Source organism: Meriones unguiculatus, chromosome 18 (assembly GCF_030254825.1).
Source record: "Meriones unguiculatus strain TT.TT164.6M chromosome 18, Bangor_MerUng_6.1, whole genome shotgun sequence".
In the NCBI taxonomy this organism is placed as follows: Eukaryota; Metazoa; Chordata; class Mammalia; order Rodentia; family Muridae; genus Meriones; species Meriones unguiculatus.
This window is the reverse complement of record NC_083365.1, coordinates 49,165,485-49,182,708: the sequence shown is the minus strand read 5'-3', so window position 1 is coordinate 49,182,708 and position 17,224 is coordinate 49,165,485. Positions and strand designations below refer to the sequence as shown.

At 36.8% G+C, this 17,224-nt stretch overlaps 1 protein-coding gene across 4 annotated transcripts in view; it reads left to right on the top strand.

Annotated features, from left to right (window-relative positions):
- Positions 1-17,224, top strand: part of Ckap5 (cytoskeleton associated protein 5) — a 94,359-nt gene that overhangs the window by 53,374 nt on the left and 23,761 nt on the right. For all 4 annotated transcript variants that reach the window (XM_060371787.1, XM_060371784.1, XM_060371786.1 and 1 more), the window contains exons 17-26: positions 1,466-1,651; positions 2,060-2,154; positions 4,502-4,559; positions 4,649-4,774; positions 6,154-6,293; positions 6,816-6,990; positions 8,057-8,170; positions 9,548-9,676; positions 14,606-14,800; positions 15,180-15,315. In XM_060371787.1, the coding sequence (XP_060227770.1) occupies positions 1,466-1,651; positions 2,060-2,154; positions 4,502-4,559; positions 4,649-4,774; positions 6,154-6,293; positions 6,816-6,990; positions 8,057-8,170; positions 9,548-9,676; positions 14,606-14,800; positions 15,180-15,315 (1,354 nt within the window). The remainder of the gene's footprint in view (positions 1-1,465; positions 1,652-2,059; positions 2,155-4,501; positions 4,560-4,648; positions 4,775-6,153; positions 6,294-6,815; positions 6,991-8,056; positions 8,171-9,547; positions 9,677-14,605; positions 14,801-15,179; positions 15,316-17,224) is intronic.

Sequence of the window (17,224 nt, the reverse complement as noted above, 5' to 3'; positions counted from 1 at the left end):
CAGTGGGATTATTTCTTTTGTGCTGACTTTGACATTGCATAAGTTTTTGAGGTTTACCTATACATATTATTGCCATATAATATTACATTGTATAAATGTTGGTATAATATTCTTGTGGAATGTACCCTTGTTCCTTCAAATGCTGATCTCTACCCCACTATCTGTTTTCAGTCCAGACATTGCATTGTGATGCTTATTGTAAGCATCACCTGTCTCAAGTTTTTGAAAACATGCCACCATTTGTTCTCTTTAGTGTCAATTAAACATACAGCCAGTGCTGTGCATTGGAGAAAATAGGGTGGGACATCCTGGTCCAGAGGGGAGAAGAAGGAAGCCAGGGGGAGTGGTAGAAAACAGAGATCAGCAAGCCAGGACATAGAACCATGAGGAGGGACTTCAAATCATGAGGGAGGTGAACTGTACCTAAGGTATGACTAAAAACAAGTATAATGGGTGAAATCTGAATGGTAGGAAACTATGCTGTCTATTGGAGGTTTAGGATGGAGTAACTGTTGCCCAATATTGTGCTCTAGGTTAATTAAATAAATCCTAGTCTCTGTGGTGATTTGGGTATACAGCTGGATTAGGAATAACTGCTGCTTAACTAAAAGGTATCTATAATAAATATTAATAACCCACAACAAATAAACCATATTTTGTTTTCAGTAGATATTTAGGTTATTTGAACTCTTCTGATGTCCATCCCGTTTGCCTTTCTGAGAGAGGATTGATCATTTTACAGTCCTCCTTCTTGCTTAGCTTCTTTAGGTGTACAGATTTTAGATGTTTATCCTATATGTCTAATATCCACTTATAAGTATGTGTGTCTTTCTGCTTCTGGGCTACCTCACTCAGGATGATCTTTTCTAGTCCCTATCATTTGCCTGCAAATTTCATGATTTCCTTGTTTTTAATAGCTGAGTAGTATTCCATTGTGTAAAAGTACCACAATTTCTCTGTCCATTCCTCAATTGAGGGACATCTGGGTTGTGTCCAGATTCTGGCTATTAACCAATAAAGCTGCTATGAACATGGTTGGGCAAATGTCCTTGTTGTATACTTGAGCATCTTTTGGATATATGCCTAGGAGTGGTATAGCTGGATCTTGAGGAAGTGCTATTCCTAATTGTCTGAGAAGGCGCCAGATTGAGTTCCAAAGTGGTTGTACAAGTTTACATTCCTATCAGCAGTGGTGGAGGGTTTCCCTTTCTCCACATCCTCTCCAGCATGTATTGTCACTTGAGTTTTTGATCTTAGCCATTCTGATGGGTGTAAGGTGAAATCTCAGGGTCATTTTAATTTGCATTTCCCTGATGACTGAGGATGTTGAGCATCTCTTTAAGTGTTTCTCTGCTATTAAATTTTGATTTTTGTCTGGTTATTCTTACAGAAAGTACATCTTTCTGTGTGAGTAACTGAATGTCATTGGTTCCTCATATAATGTTCTGATTTTATTCTTGCTCAGGTGATGCAGATGAAGCTTCACATAGTTGCTTTAATTGCCCAGAAGGGAAATTTTTCTAAAACTTCTGCTCAGATTGTATTAGATGGCCTTGTAGACAAGATTGGAGATGTGAAATGTGGGAACAATGCAAAAGAAGCTATGACAGCAATAGCTGAAGCATGTATGTTGCCATGGACAGCTGAACAGGTTAGTTCCACAGAACTTTCTTTTTCTCTGTTGTCCCGATTTTTACCAAATTTTAATTTAGGCGTACTAACTACAATTAATTCTTGGGTAAAGTTTTTTATGCTGTGGGAGTTTAAAGATGGGTCTCATGTACACTGGCTGGCTTGACAATAGAAAGTGTCATTAATTCTCTCTTAAGACACTGTAATTCAAAATGATGAGTAAATAAAATGTTTCAAACAGGGATGCCTTTAAAACTCTGTCACCTCATTTTTTTAAGGATAAATAAAATCCTTTATTCATAGATTCTTATAGTTAACACCAGAAAAAAAAATCATATTTAATAATGTACATCTTAAAGTCATAATTTATTTCTATAAGAAATATGGAGAAGATGGAGATCTGGTGCTACATTTTCCATTGTTTCAGGTGATGTCCATGGCCTTCTCACAAAAGAATCCCAAGAACCAGTCAGAAACTCTAAATTGGCTATCAAATGCAATAAAAGAATTTGGTTTTTCTGGGTAAGTCAGAAAAAGAAAGTGAAATATAATTAAATATTTTGTCATCTCTGGTGTTAATTTGTTTTCACTATCTCTGCTCGCTTCTGAAGCACTGAGGTTGGGTTGTCTAACTTATGTAAAAGGAAAACACGTTTGTTCTAAAAGTTCTGTATTGACTTATATTCTACATTTTGATATGCAGTAAAAGAAGTTTTTTTGTTGTTTTTATTTTATACACACACACATTTAAAGTTAGCATGGTGTGTGTGTGTCTGTCTTGTGGGAGGTATGGCAGGCAGGTGCCTGCTACACCAGTTTGCTCTTCCCTGTCTACTCTCCCCTATGGTTTTTTGGAAGTTCTAAGGATTGCACCAAGGGCTTGTACATGCTAGACCAGTGCTTTATCACAGAGGCCTATGTCCAGTCCCCTCATAGACAGACCTCTTAGTTATTTTTTTTTCTCGTGATTATTTTTTCCTCAAGAGTTAATAGCTGTCCCACAGAAAAGCTAGTTCCTGAACAAAAGTATTTTTGTTCAGATACATTTCAAAATTACTATGCAGTTTTTTAAGGCTTGAAAGGGCTCTTTTTGGGGTTCAACGCTAACAGAATTCCTACAATAAAATTTTGTTATTGTAGGGGTTAGTGGGATGGCTCAGCTGTTAGGAGCACTGGCTGCTCTTCCAAAGGACCCAGGTTCAAATCCCAGCACCCACATAGTAGTTCACAACTGTTTGTATTTCCAGCTCCAGGGGATCTAACCCTCTCACACAGGTATACATGGAATATATATCTGTAAATAAAGTAATAATAAAAAAATTTAGAAGATTTTTTAATTGTTTAAGCATTCTTTGGCAAGTTCATTTTTGTATGAACATAGTTCATTATTTTTAAATTACATTTAGACCTACCACTTAACCTTCTTGTCTGGGGAGATGGGTACAGTGCCCCTTCATGTGTACATGCCACAGGACACACATAAGGTCATAAAACACCTTGCAGAAATTCTTTCCCTTCACCATGTAGCTGCTATGTATTGAATCATGTCACCAACCATGATGACAAACACCTTTACCCTCTGAACCACCTCACTGGGCTGTTCATGTTATTGCAGATTCCTGGAAATATTTAAGCCTTTTGCCACAACTTTTTGTGCTGGAACTATCAGTATATGCTATTTGTCCATGCACTTTTTAGAGTAGTTTTCATATAATAATGTGCTGTCTCTCCTTTTATAAATGAAGAAAATAAAGCACAAAAAAAGCTTAACACCCTAGCTAGAAAAGTACCATTGCAACTGGGCGTGGTTGTGCAAATCTTTAATCCAGTGGTCAGGAGGCAGAGGCAGAAGGATCTCTGTGAGTTCAAGACCGGAGCAACTCCAGGACAGCCAAGGCTACACAGAGAAACCCTGTTTCAGAAAACAAACAAACAAACAAAAAAAAACAATTTAAAAAGAAAGGAAGACAAGAAATAGTTGCCAGGTGCAATGGCACAGGCCTGTGATCCTAGCACTCAGGAGGCAGAGGCAGATGGATTGCTCTGAGTTCAAGGCCAGCCTGGTCTAGAAAACAAGTTCAGACAACCAAGGCTATATGGAAAAACCATCTTGAAAAACCAATAAAATAAAAAAAAGAAATAATTGTGTGTATATCGATTCTAGATGTGAAAGTGTTATCCTTAACATATACTTAGCAAGGATGGCCTCAAGAACTGAGAGAATAAATATGGATCTGAAATGAGTTATAGAAGACTGGAAGGCACAAGTTTGGGAGCTGATGTGTATGTAGGATGTCTGCTAGACATAGAAATAGAAATGTGACAAAGGCAGATTTGTATATGGTGCCAGTATGAGATAGGTTAGCAGGTAAAATTTGGTGGCTGAGTCAGTCCTTCACACCCACATAAAGGAAGAAGGAAAAACTGCAGTTATTGTCTGGCCTAGACAGATGACTCAGCAGTTAGAGAACACTCAAAGTTTTTCCAGAGGACCTCAGCTGAATTCATTTCCCAGCACCCATGTTGGGTAGCTCACAACTATCTGTAACTCTAATTCCAAGGGATCCAACAAAGGTTGTCATCTGACCTCTCTATAAGTGGCCTGTGTCACAAATGCATGCATATACACTAATAATAAATATTAAAAAAAAAACACATTTAAGAGTAGCTTTTGGAGTCTTAATTAAGCATAATAGGATTAATCAGTGTACAGATAGTACCTAAAGCTCACTTAAAGGTTATGAAAGAGGATACCTGAGCCCTCCTCCAGTGAGAGTCAATCCTAAAGTCTGATTTTATAAACTAGCGAATATTTTGAAGATTTCATTTGTTTGTTATCAAGAAATTCTAAATGCTTTTTTTTTTCTAGGTTGAATGTCAAAGCTTTCATTAGCAATGTGAAGACTGCTCTTGCTGCAACAAACCCAGTGAGTAACCTTCAGCATGTATAGAAGCATTTTAGCCACTTTCATGTTTCTGTTCTAGTTTGGAAAGTTCTTGCTGTTTTCTCTGGCAGGCTGTGAGAACTTCCGCCATCACCCTGCTTGGTGTGATGTATTTGTATGTTGGTCCTTCTTTGAGAATGTTCTTTGAGGACGAGAAGCCTGCCCTCCTTTCCCAAATAGATGCTGAATTTGAAAAGGTAAAGGTTCTAAAAATGATCTAACCTATGCGTAGTTTTAAGAATTTTACATTAGTTTAGACTAAGTTTTTAACCAACTTTAATGGCATGTGAATGTGTAATTCTAGCACTCTGAACCTGGAAGACCATGAATTATTTCAGAGTCAGCTTAAGCTGCAATAGAGTTCAAGGTCAGCTTGAGTTGCAAAGTAAGATTATGTCTAAAAGACTAAGAACAAAAGCAGAACCTAAAGAGATAACTACTAAAGAGCTATTCCAGAGGACCCAACTTCATTTCTTACCATCACTCATGTAGAATGGTCTACACTACCTGTAATTCTACCTTTAGGAAATCCGGTACTTTTCTCTGGCTTCTGCTAGTACACAGGCACACACATACTTAAAGATAAATCTTTTAAAAAAAAATAGGCAAAATGATCAAATTTTTAAACCTTTGGGATAAAGAACATATGTGTTTGGTTTTATGTATATGAAGTATTCCCAGAAGAATTCATAAGAAATTTGAAATTAACTTTATGAAGAAAACTGAGTGATTATGGTTAGAATTGTTTTGTGTGTGTGTTTTGGTTTTGGTTTTGCCTTTTTGAGACACGCTTTCTCTGTTACACAAAGCCCTGGCTGTCCTAGACTGTCTCTGTAGACCAGGCTGGCCTCAAACTCAGAGATCTACCTGCCTCTGCCTCTCAAGTGCTGGGATCAAAGGCATGCACCACCACGCCTGGCGAGAGATCTATTTTTTCTAGTTATACATTTATAATATCATACATTGTGGATCTACTACCTATTCAAAAAATACATTAAATTTAAAACCAATTTTTAAAAATAGGGCAGCCCTAGTTGGTCTGGAAATTGCTATATAGACTAGCAGACCTCAAATTTGTAGCAGTCCTCCTGCCTCTTGAATGCTGGATTAGAAGCATTCACTATCACACTTGACTGAAATGTAGCTGTACTGCTTTTTGTTTGTTTGTTTTTGTTAAAAAAAAATTTTAAAAACATTAAGTCTTGAATAGCTTTCTGACTGAACATGCTTGCTTTTGTTGTAGAGATGTAACTCAAAAGACAACTTAGTGATTGAGAAGTCAAGTTCTAATAGTTTTCCATAAAAATAACTTGCTATTTTGTCTCAAAATTAGAATCTAGCTAGTGACTAAAGTAGGTATTACAACATTGTATAAATACTTTATAAGTTAGGAATGAAATTCAGTGGTTGAACACTTCCTAGAATGCATAAAGCCCTGGGTTCTATCCCCAGCATAGCAAAAAACAAAACAGAAAAACAAGTATTACTAAAGAAAGAGAACACTTTACATAGGCACCTTCTCTAGTCTGTTTGCTGTCATTCTTCAAGTTCATTAGTTTCATTCATGTGTGTGTAGATGCAGGGACAAAGCCCACCTGCTCCAACCAGAGGAATTTCTAAGCACAGCACAATTGGTACGGATGAAGGAGAAGAAGGAGATGAACCAGATGATGGGAACAATGATGTTGTTGATCTTTTGCCAAGGATTGAGATCAGGTAGGTTTTACCTAAGAAATTTATTTCATTCTTTATGTGGACACACACTCCTTTGATCCCAGCACTTGGAAGGCAGACACTGGTGAATCGTTGAGAGTTCGAGGGCAGCCTAGTCTACCAAGTAAGTTCCAGGACAGCCAGCTCTATTACACAAAGAAATCCTGTCTCAGAAAACCAAAAATAAATGTTTGGATTTGTGTGTTTGCTTGTTTGTTTGTTAAGACAGGCTGCTTCTGCCTTCCTGAGTGCTGGGATTAAGAGGCATGCGCTATCGTGCCCACCTATTTGTCTTCTTGCCCTTTTTTGAGACGGGGTTTCACTATATTATAATACAGGCTGGCCTTGAACCCACTGTCCTCCTGCTTTAGCTTCCTGATTGCCAAGATTTTAATTGTGCACTAGTATATCCAGACTCATTATACTTAAAATCTTAACTTTTTTTTTTTTTAATTCAGTAAAGAGAATTTTGGTGACATTACCTTTTAGGAATATAGAATTAAAATTATGCCTTCTGTTTTTCAGTGACAAAATTACTTCAGAGTTGGTGTCTAAGATTGGTGACAAGAATTGGAAGATCAGGAAAGAAGGCCTAGATGAAGTGGCAGGTATTATCAATGAAGCAAAATTTATCCAACCAAATATAGGTGAACTTCCAACTGCCTTGAAGGGTCGGCTCAATGATTCAAATAAAATCTTGGTACGTGGACCATGTGCCTTTTCTCTTTTTTCCCTTTCCCTGCTGCTGTAGAAGGTTCATTTTTCATTATAGCTTTCACTAGCAAAAATGAATGATGTTATTTGTTTTGAACTACACAAAGATTCTCTTATTTCTTAAATGTGTCTCAACATACACAGATTTAGTAATTCTCTTAAATGTCAGAATTTATTTTTTATAGGAGTCCAATACTAAATATCTTTGTGTGGAACTATTTCTATTTTAACATATGTAAATATGCCTAATTTCAATTTTTTTGTTTATATTTTTTAAGATAGAGATCCACAATGTAGTCCAGGCAGGCCTTGAACTCACTATTCAATCTAGGCTCAGACTCCAAGTAATCCTGTGTCACTCTCCCTAGTACTGGAGTTACACACATGTATCACCATGTCTGTTTAATTTCTAATAAGAAAAAGACTTAAGTGTATCATTTGTGTATCTGAGAGGAAGAGGGTGCATGTGGAGGTCAGAGAACAGCTTGTAGGTGTCAGGTCTCTCCTTCCATCGCACCAAGGTTCTGGGGTTAAACTCAGATTGTCAGCCTTGATGGCAGGTACCTTGACCCACCATGGCGTCTTACTCGCACTAATTTCTACATTTTACTTTTTTATTTTTATATCAATATCTTTTAAACTATACAATAAAATTCTAGTAATAGCCTTTTGAAATATTTTTATTTTTTTGCCAGGCATGGTAGAAAATGCCTTTAGTCCCAGTATTCAGGAGACAGAGGCAGGTGGATCACTGAGTTCCAGGCCATCCTGGCCAACCAGGGTTACATAGTAAAGACCCTATCTCAAAAAGAAAAACAATTTCATTTGTATGTGTATATGTGTTTTGAGTGTGAGTATGTGCACACAAGTTCAGTGCCTGATAAGAGGCTTAAAATTATTCATAGTCCAATTAGACTTGTGTTACAACACTCCAATACTGCTATCTTTTAAGGAGTCCAGAAGCCTATAATATTATGACCACGTAATAGCAATTGTAAAACTTTGAGCAAGTTTGATTACTGTTTGAACCTGTGTTGAATCTTTTTTCTCAGGTACAGCAAACATTGAATATCCTTCAGCAGCTGGCAGTAGCCATGGGTCCAAACATCAAGCAACATGTAAAGAACTTAGGCATCCCTATCATTACTGTTCTTGGAGATAGCAAGGTAAATAAATCTCTTTCCAATGTAGCTCCATTCTGTAAAAAACAGCCACTTTCTGAGGTTGCAAGTAATTCTGCTTTAGAGTACATGTAATTACTTAAAATTTTGTAAAGATGAAAAAACTGGAAAACAAGTAGTAAACATGTTTACCATCTAGGCAGAATTGATATGATGACTAGGTGTATCATTATTCAGTTCATGATCCTTAAAATAGTTATGTTCTCTAGATTTAGTATCTTTATGATGTTTCTTTCTTACAGAATTGAAATAAATTTTTAATCGCGATATTTAATTAGTTTAGACATTTTTATTAATTAAGTTACAATTTAACTTAATTAATTTTCATATAGTAACCTGTTTCATATAGTAATCAGTCAGTAAATAGTTGTGCTTTAATAACATTAAGGTTTTATTGTGGTTGTGTTTATATATATAATGTATATAGCAGGTTTATTGGAAGCACCTCTCAGTCACCATGCAGAGGGAGGGAAAGAGAAAGAGAAAAAAAAATATGTATGCAAAGAGTAGAGAGAAGGGAGTAGAGATACAGAAGCAGATAGGAGAAAGTGCTGGTTTGGGTTTTTGTTTTGTTTCGTTTTTTTTTTGTTTTGTTTTGTTTTGTTGTGTTTTGTTTTATGAGACAGGGTCTCTTTATGTAACCTTGGTTGTCCTGGAACTCAGAGATTCTCCTGCTTCTTTCTGCTAAGTGCTAAGTTTGGTCTGTGCCACCAAACCTGACTTAAAGTTTTGATATAAGTGTATGAATTTTAGATCTTGAAATGATTTTCTATATCCTTCTAACCCCTGAACCACTGCAGCATGCTTTTCAGTAAGGTATTTATAATTTGTCAGAAGTCATTAAAGTTTCCTTGAAGGCTGAAAGTTTTTATTTAAATATTAGCCCTAGGCTAACTATTTTGGTGTCTCTTTACTTTTGTATTCACTTAATTTGAAAAATGAGATTTTTTTTCAGTTTGTAAATCTTTATTTTCTATGAATGCAAGTTCGTATTAAAACATATTTAAATTGTTAGTTTAATTCTTAACAATTTGAGTCTTTAACATAGAAATCTGTTCTTTAGCAGATAAGGTAATAAAAGTTCCTGGAGATTCAGAAAGCAAAATCTGTTTATTATTCTTGCATTATATTTATCCAAATTATTGTTTGCCTAATCAAGTGTAGGATTTTTCTCCCAGTTTTGTGTTTTATATTTTCACCTTCTTTTGAAGTCTTTAGTATAGTCACAGCACTAGTTTCTGTCTCATAGAAGATAGATCAGGCCATGTACACAGGACCTTTGAAGATGAAACCTCCATTGCTCACACTCGCCCTCCCTCCAAACTGTACTTGATATTTTTGCCAATTCTATTCTCAATTCAGAACAATGTTCGAGCTGCTGCCCTAGCAACTGTGAATGCTTGGGCAGAACAGACTGGCATGAAGGAGTGGCTGGAGGGAGAAGATCTTTCTGAAGAACTCAAAAAAGAAAATCCCTTCTTGAGGCAAGAGGTTAGTACCATAAGTAAATCATATATTTTACTCATACCTTTTACCTCCTTAGGTGACCTCTATAATTATGTTTTCATGGTTAAAACAAATCATTGGGAGTGGTTGAGACACAGTGCCTTTCAGTGTAGCCCTAGCTATCCTGAAACTTATAAGCTGGCCTTGAATTTGAGAGTTCTGCCTGCCTCAGCCCTGCTGGGATTAAATATATCTTCCACCATGCCCAGTTTAACAAACTTTATTTTAAAGACCGGAATGGTCGATTACTCCTATAATCCAGTTACTTAGAAAGTTAAGGCAAGGAGGATCAACAGAGGTTTAAGGCCAGCTTGTTCTTCATAATGAATTCCACACTAGCATGGGCTACATACTGTATGAAAAACTGTCACATACACAAAAAAGAAAGAAAGAGAGAGAAAGAAGAAAGACTGAAACAAACTTATTATAAAAGTAAATAAAGATGATACCAAATTCTTAGAGCTTTCTCTTTTTGTGATTTATTTTTTGCCTCTGCTGCTGAGTGTTAGGATTAAAGTACACCACCACACCTGGCCTTCCATCTTATTTTTCAAGACAGGTTCTCTTAATGAACCAGTAGCTCACAAATTCAACAAGATTAGCTGCTCCATAGATCCTCTTGTCTGCCCCCCAGCACTGTATTACAAATATGAACCACAGTGTGTTGCTTTTAGATGACTGCTAGGGATCAGAACTCTGGTCTTAATGCTTATGTAGTAAACTCTTTACTGACTGAGCCATCTTCCCACCATGCTGCTTTTTCTTTTGGGAGTGGGGGGTGAAGGAATGGGGTGTGGTGGGACAGTTGAGATAGGGTCTCATATAGTCCAGTGTGGCTTCTAAGTCAAATATGGCTGAAGCTGGCCTTGAACTCATGATCACCTACCTTCACCTCTCAATTTCCACCCAGCTTTGTGTTTCATTAACAGTAACACTTTTGGCTGGGAATGAAACTTAGTTGTTAGTGTTTGTCTAACATGCAGAAAGCCTAAGGTGAATCCCTGCACTTTGTAAAACTGAGTGTGGTGGCTCATTCTTCTGATCTCAGCATTTGGGAAAGAGAAGCAGAAGGATCAGGAGTCTGAGGGCATTCTTGGCTTCACAGGAAATTGAAGGCTAGCAATATGTGTTTGCCTGGTTTTTAAAATAGGATCATTTTATATGTATATAAAATAGGATCCTTTAGGAATATATGTGCAAACATGCACACATATATATATATATATATAACAATTAATGAAAAAAGAGGCCAGAAAAGAGAACAAGGAGGTATATGGGAGGGTTTGGGGAGAGGAAAGACAAAGGAAAAATAATTTAATTATAATCTCACAAAAGAAATAACTTAAAAATTCTTAAGTAGAGGCTACACAAGAGACACTGAATTTTGAGTAACAGTGTGGATAATCTTTAATACCTGCTTTGTTTAGGAAAGTGAATGAAGATTAATTATATGACATTCATAATTATTAATATGTAATCTGATCTTGAAATAATTTTGGCACAGAAGTCATAAGTAAGAGTCTTCCTTTCCCCCTCTGAGACAGGATTTCTCTGTGTAATCCTACATGTCCTGGAACTCATTCTGTAGACCAGGCTGGCCTCAAACTTGCCTGTCTCTGCCTTCCAAGTGCTGGGATTAAGAGAGTGCCTAACTTAAGAAAGATATGGTCAGAAAAGATTAAATGCTACTTAAATTTTATGCATTTAAATTTATCTATCCATCTATCTGATTTTTTTTCAAGACAGGGTTTCTCTGTATAGCCCTGGCTGTCCAGAAACTTACTCTGTAAACCAGGCTGGCCTTAAACACAGAGGTCCACCTGCCTCTCCCTCCCCAGGCTGGGATTAAAGGTGTGTACCACCACTGCCTGGCATTATTTTAAATTTTTAATTATGAAATTAAATGTTCTTGAGGTAAGGACTTGCTTAAATAAAATTTTACTTTACTCCCATTTGATATGTTTTTGTATTTTTCTGTGAGTAGGTTCTCAGCTGTTTTCTACAAGCTAGTCTTTCTTCCCTCATCCTCAAAACAATGGTTTTGAACTAATAGCAACAATTTTTCTTCTGACCCCTGACTACCAGGTTAAAACAAAATTGGCATCTTCAGAGGATTCAGAGTCCCCCTAGGAGTCAAGCCTCTGGACACATCTACGGGGCATTATCTGCATTACTTTAATGATGGGCAAGATACATTTAACTCTGTAGCCAGTAGCATTCCAGAGGCTGGGAACCTGGACTGAAAAAAAGTTAGATAGAAAGGGAGCTAAACACTCATTTATGGCTCTCTGCTTTCTTGCTTTGGATAAAATGTGATCAGTTGTCTCAAGCTCCTGTCAGAACGTCTTCACTATGCTTGACTATTCCCTTATACTGTGAGACAAGATAATTTTCCTTTTAAAAAAACAGAAAACAAAAAACTTCTTAAAGGACTCCTTTTTTGTGTTTGTATAGTATATACTTTTCTGTTGAGCTCTTGAATGGCAAAAATCAGATTTAATCAGATTATAAAAATAGAGTTCAGCATTCAAAAATCAGTGCAATCCACTGTTCCATAGAATGTATAAAATAAAACCCATGTGATCATATCAATTTATTATAAAAAGTCATTTGTTAAAATATAATCCTCGTGGGGCTGGAGAGATGGCTCAGTGGTTAAGAGCACTGTCTGCCCGTCCAAAGGTCCTGAGTTCAATTCCCAGAAACCACATGGTGTCTCACAACTATCTATACTGGGATCTGATGCCCTCTTCTGGCATGCAGCTAGAGCAGTCATGTAGCTAGGAATAGTCATCTACATAATAAATAAATCTTAATAAATAAATAAATGATACTAGGATTAGGAAAAATATTTGCAAACTTTTTCCAATAAAGTTAATATCTAGATTATATAAATAATTCAAAACTGTATAGTAAATTGGATATGGTAATACATTCGTGTAATCCCAAAATTCAGGAGGCTGAGGCAGAAAGATCTTGAGTTAGAGGTCAGCCTAGGTTACATATAACTAACTCCAACTCCAAATAATAGCAACAGATACTGAACAGTAAAAAAAAAAGAAAACCTAATTTGAAAATGACAAAGCACATGAATGAACAGTTTTCTTTAGAAGCAAATAAGCACCAGGTGTGGTGGCACACTCCTGTGACCTCAACAATTGGGGAGGGAGAGGCAGGCAGATCTGAGTTCAAGGCCAACCTGGTCTACAAAGTGAGTCCAGGATAGCCAAGGCCAGAGGCAGGCAGATTTTTTGTGAGTTCAAGACTAGCCTGGTCTACAAAGTGAGTCCAGGACAGCCAAGGCTACACAGAGAAACCCTATCCTGAAAATAAAAAACAACAACAAGAGAAAAGCAAATAAGCTCTTGAGGATAACATTATTATTTATCGTAGAAATCTTAAGTGAAAATTGACCTAAGGCTAGGCATGATGCTATACACATAATCCCAGGATTCAAATGACTGATGTTAGGAGGATTGCCATGAGCTTTAGGCAGCCTGGGCTATAAAACAAATTCAGGAAAACTACATAGTAGGGTATCTGTAGTGCTTGATTTTAAACTCTACTTTATTTGGCGTGTTTAGTTCTCAGCCTCCCCTTCCAACCCCACATAGGAAAAAGAAGGTTAGTGGGAAGAGAGGAACTTTTTACTTCTCCAGTCTGTTTAGGGTCATTGGGTTCTTTTAGGGCTTTATACCAACAGCAGATGCAGCCAGCAATCTTCTTCAAGCCACTGTACCCAGAACCATTTCTCTCCATCTATCTGCTCCAAACTGCCACACCATCTCTCCTGTCTCCAAACTGCTACACACCACATGCCAATACCAAATGCCACACTTTCTCTTTCTGGGCTCTCAATTTATGTATTCTGAGCCCTAGACCATGGCCCTCTCCATGGTGCATGTAGAAGGCTGTTACCAGCTGGCAAAAGCCATACTCCACACAAGAAAATTAACAGGTGTGGATAAACTGTAGCCCAACTAAAATCCAGCACTTGGGATTAAAACAGAAACATATTTACATAACATAACTGAGTTTATAAAGAAACCAAAACTTCAATTACAGTTATCATTAAACAACAATCAAAATTGTTAAAGTAAGAAATAGTGATACTTGATGGTTGCACACTTTTAATCCCAGCACTTTGAAGAGGGCCATAGGCAGATCTCTGAGTTTGTGATGAGCCTGGTGTACAGAGGGAGTTTCAGGACAGCCACAGCCACACAGAGAAACTATATCTTTAAAAAAATTTTTTTTAAAAATCAAGGTATGGTGGCACACCATACCATACCAGTACTCAAGAGGCAGAGGCAACCTACATAGAGAGTTTTGGGACAGGCAAGACTATGTAGAAGATCTGTCTCAAAATTAAAATGATAATGATGAATTTTAAATGAAATATATCTTTGGCTACTTAGCAGTAAAGCCATTCTGGGGTATTTGAGCCTCCATCTCATAGAAACAAAACTAAAATTAAGAGCCAGAAAGATGGCTCAGTGAATAAAAGTGCTCACCCTCAAAATGTGATCACTGGAATTTGAACCCTGGTGTCTACAATGTGGAAAGAAAAAATGGACTCCACATATCATCTTCTAACCACATAGACATACCTACTACCTCCAATAAATAAATATAAAAATCTAATTCAAGGGTCAGGGTGTAGCTCAGTGATTGAATGTGTGCAAACTGTGTACATGTCCTGATTCCACTAGGTCCTGAGTTCAATTCCCAGCAACTGCGTGGTAGCTCACAACCATCTGTAATGTGATCTGATGCCCTCTTCTGGCATGCCCTCATATATAAAAAAATAAACATATAAAGGTAATATTATTAAGTCTGACATTAATCATAGTAATCAGCCACTTAAAATGTTTGACTAGTTTTTTTTGTTTGTTTATTTGTTTTTATTGGCAGCTTCTAGGCTGGCTGGCAGAGAAACTACCTACCCTTCGTTCCACTCCCACAGACCTTATCCTTTGTGTGCCTCATCTGTATTCCTGTCTAGAAGATAGAAATGGAGATGTACGAAAGAAGGCCCAAGATGCTTTGCCATTCTTTATGATGCATTTAGGATATGAAAAAATGGCGAAGGCTACTGGGAAACTAAAGGTACTAGTTCTTGTGACTACCAATGTTAAAAGCGATTAGGAAAATACTAAGATACACACACATATATATTTATATATGCAAAAGATATCACGTATAATGGCACTCAATCTGACATTCTAATGAGAACAAAAAATTTTTTAACAGTGTAGATCTTCGAAGAATCTGGTGACCTACAGGAGTACAAATTACCTTCTAGAATGGTAGTTAATCAAATGTGACTTCATAATGTATGTCACTTCTTTTATGTTTTGTGCTGCCTCCTTTTCTTCATTGGTGAATCAAAAGTAGGAGCTCAAACATTTGTTTAGTGGCAAATCTTTTAATAATCTCAGCATGAATGTATTTCTAATGTCAACTTTAATTTGCTTTGTCTTTCTAGCCAACTTCTAAAGATCAAGTACTGGCCATGCTAGAAAAGGCCAAAGCTAACATGCCATCAAAGCCCGCTGCACCTGCTAAAGCAATGTCCAAACCAATGGGAGGGTCAGTTCCAGCCAAATATCAGCCTACACCAGGTAATAACTTTGAAAATGACCTGAAGGAACTCAGAACATAGCCAGTCTGATAATCTTTTTATTTCATTTCCTCGCCTCTTTTTCTAAACATTTATCAAGTATTTACGTCAGAATCTGTACTAAAGGTGTGATGATTATTTGTTTTCTGTGTCATAAAGATATAGTAGTTCAAATACTACTTTCAAGAATTCTTCCAGCCGGTTGGTGGTGGCACATGCCTTTAATCCCAGCACTTGGGAGGCAGAGGTGAGTTTCAGGACAGCCAGGGCTGGTACACAGAGAAACCCTGTTTTGAAAAGAACAGACCAAGAAGAAAAAGAAGAATTATTCCATCCTGTTTTTAAGGTTTCTACAGCTATTTTCTATCATTGGACATTCTAGTTAGAAGAAGAGTTGGGAACATCTAGCTTAATCTACTTTAACAACATGAAAGCAGGGAGGTTAGTGATTTTCACAAGGTCAAATAGTACTTGAACCACCCTGAAATTCTGCTTAATCACACGTGACTGCATAATACTGACCATATCTAGCTCTCAGCCTACCACTGAAGTCTATCTGAACCCCTATATTTTAATTTTAAAAAATTGTCTGATGATCCTGATACTAAAAGTCAGTAATAGCCAGGCAGTGGTGGCGCACCCAGCACTTGGGAGGCAGAGACACTTGGATCTCTGTGAGTTTAAGGCCAGCCTGGTCTGCTGAGTCAGTTCCAGGACAGCTGTACAGAGAGATCCTGACAAAAAAAAAAAAAAAAAGTTGATAGTATTTAACCTGTAGCCACTTGATTTCTAGACTTAATGATTTAGAAAAACAATTTTTTTCTGTTTAGTGAGCTAGAACTTGCTGATATTATAAAGCTAGAAATTGTACATTAATCAAAAATTTTATCCAAGTGTATATTCAAGTTTAATATTTATTGGAATATTGTTTAGAAGATAATTTCAGTGATGGCAGCTCCTACCTTTAAAGAAATATCAATGTAGCAAAAAGTACTCTTGACTATTATTTAAAGAAAATTTTAAAGTGCAGTTTAAGTATCATTACATTAGAGGGAGACACTTTGAACTAATTCTGTAGCATGCTTTAAAAGAATTTCTTTTCCAAAAATTATTTGAAAATTTTTTTCTCTTTTTTTCTTTTTTAATTTGTTTCAGAGATTTACTTGCCTCTGCTTCCTGAATGCTGGGATTATAGGCATGTACCACCACTGCCTGGCTTTTAGTTTGTTTTGTGTTTTTTTTTTTGTTTTGTTTTGTTTTGTTTTGTTTTTGAGAAAGGTTCTCTATATAGCCCTTCACTGTCTTGAAACTTAGATCAGGCTGACCTAAAACTCAGAGAACTGCCTACTTCTACCTCCTCAGTGCTGGGACTAAAGGTGTGTGCCACCACACCCAGCAAAATTTATTTTTCTTATGTGAAAAGTAAATGGCCACTATTATTTAATTCTGTATTTTATTTGTGCCATTATGACTAATCGTGGTATTTTTTATGGAAAAAATGTAAATTGAAACTATGACATGCACATTAGAAATTGGAAGGGCAGAGGAAACTGCTGGAACAAGGTTGTCATGTGAAAGATACACAATAGGACATGTTTATTGAATATTTGAGATGTTACTGGCTTTGAATTTCAGTCTTTTTTAGTATATGATGTCCTTTTATTTTTATTAGCATATTAATTATACACAGTGAGTTCACTATCCTTTATTGTTTTCTCGTTTCCCTCCAGTTCCCAATCATCATCTTTCCCTTCCCAACTAGTCTTCCTCCTACTTTCACATTTTCTTGGTTTTTTTCTTTTCTTACCAAAATGAGGTTAATTAAGGTTGTATACAGAAGCATGGACAGCTCACCAGTGGCCATTCAGTCAGTCAGCCCATACTCCACAACCAACCATGAACTGCCAATG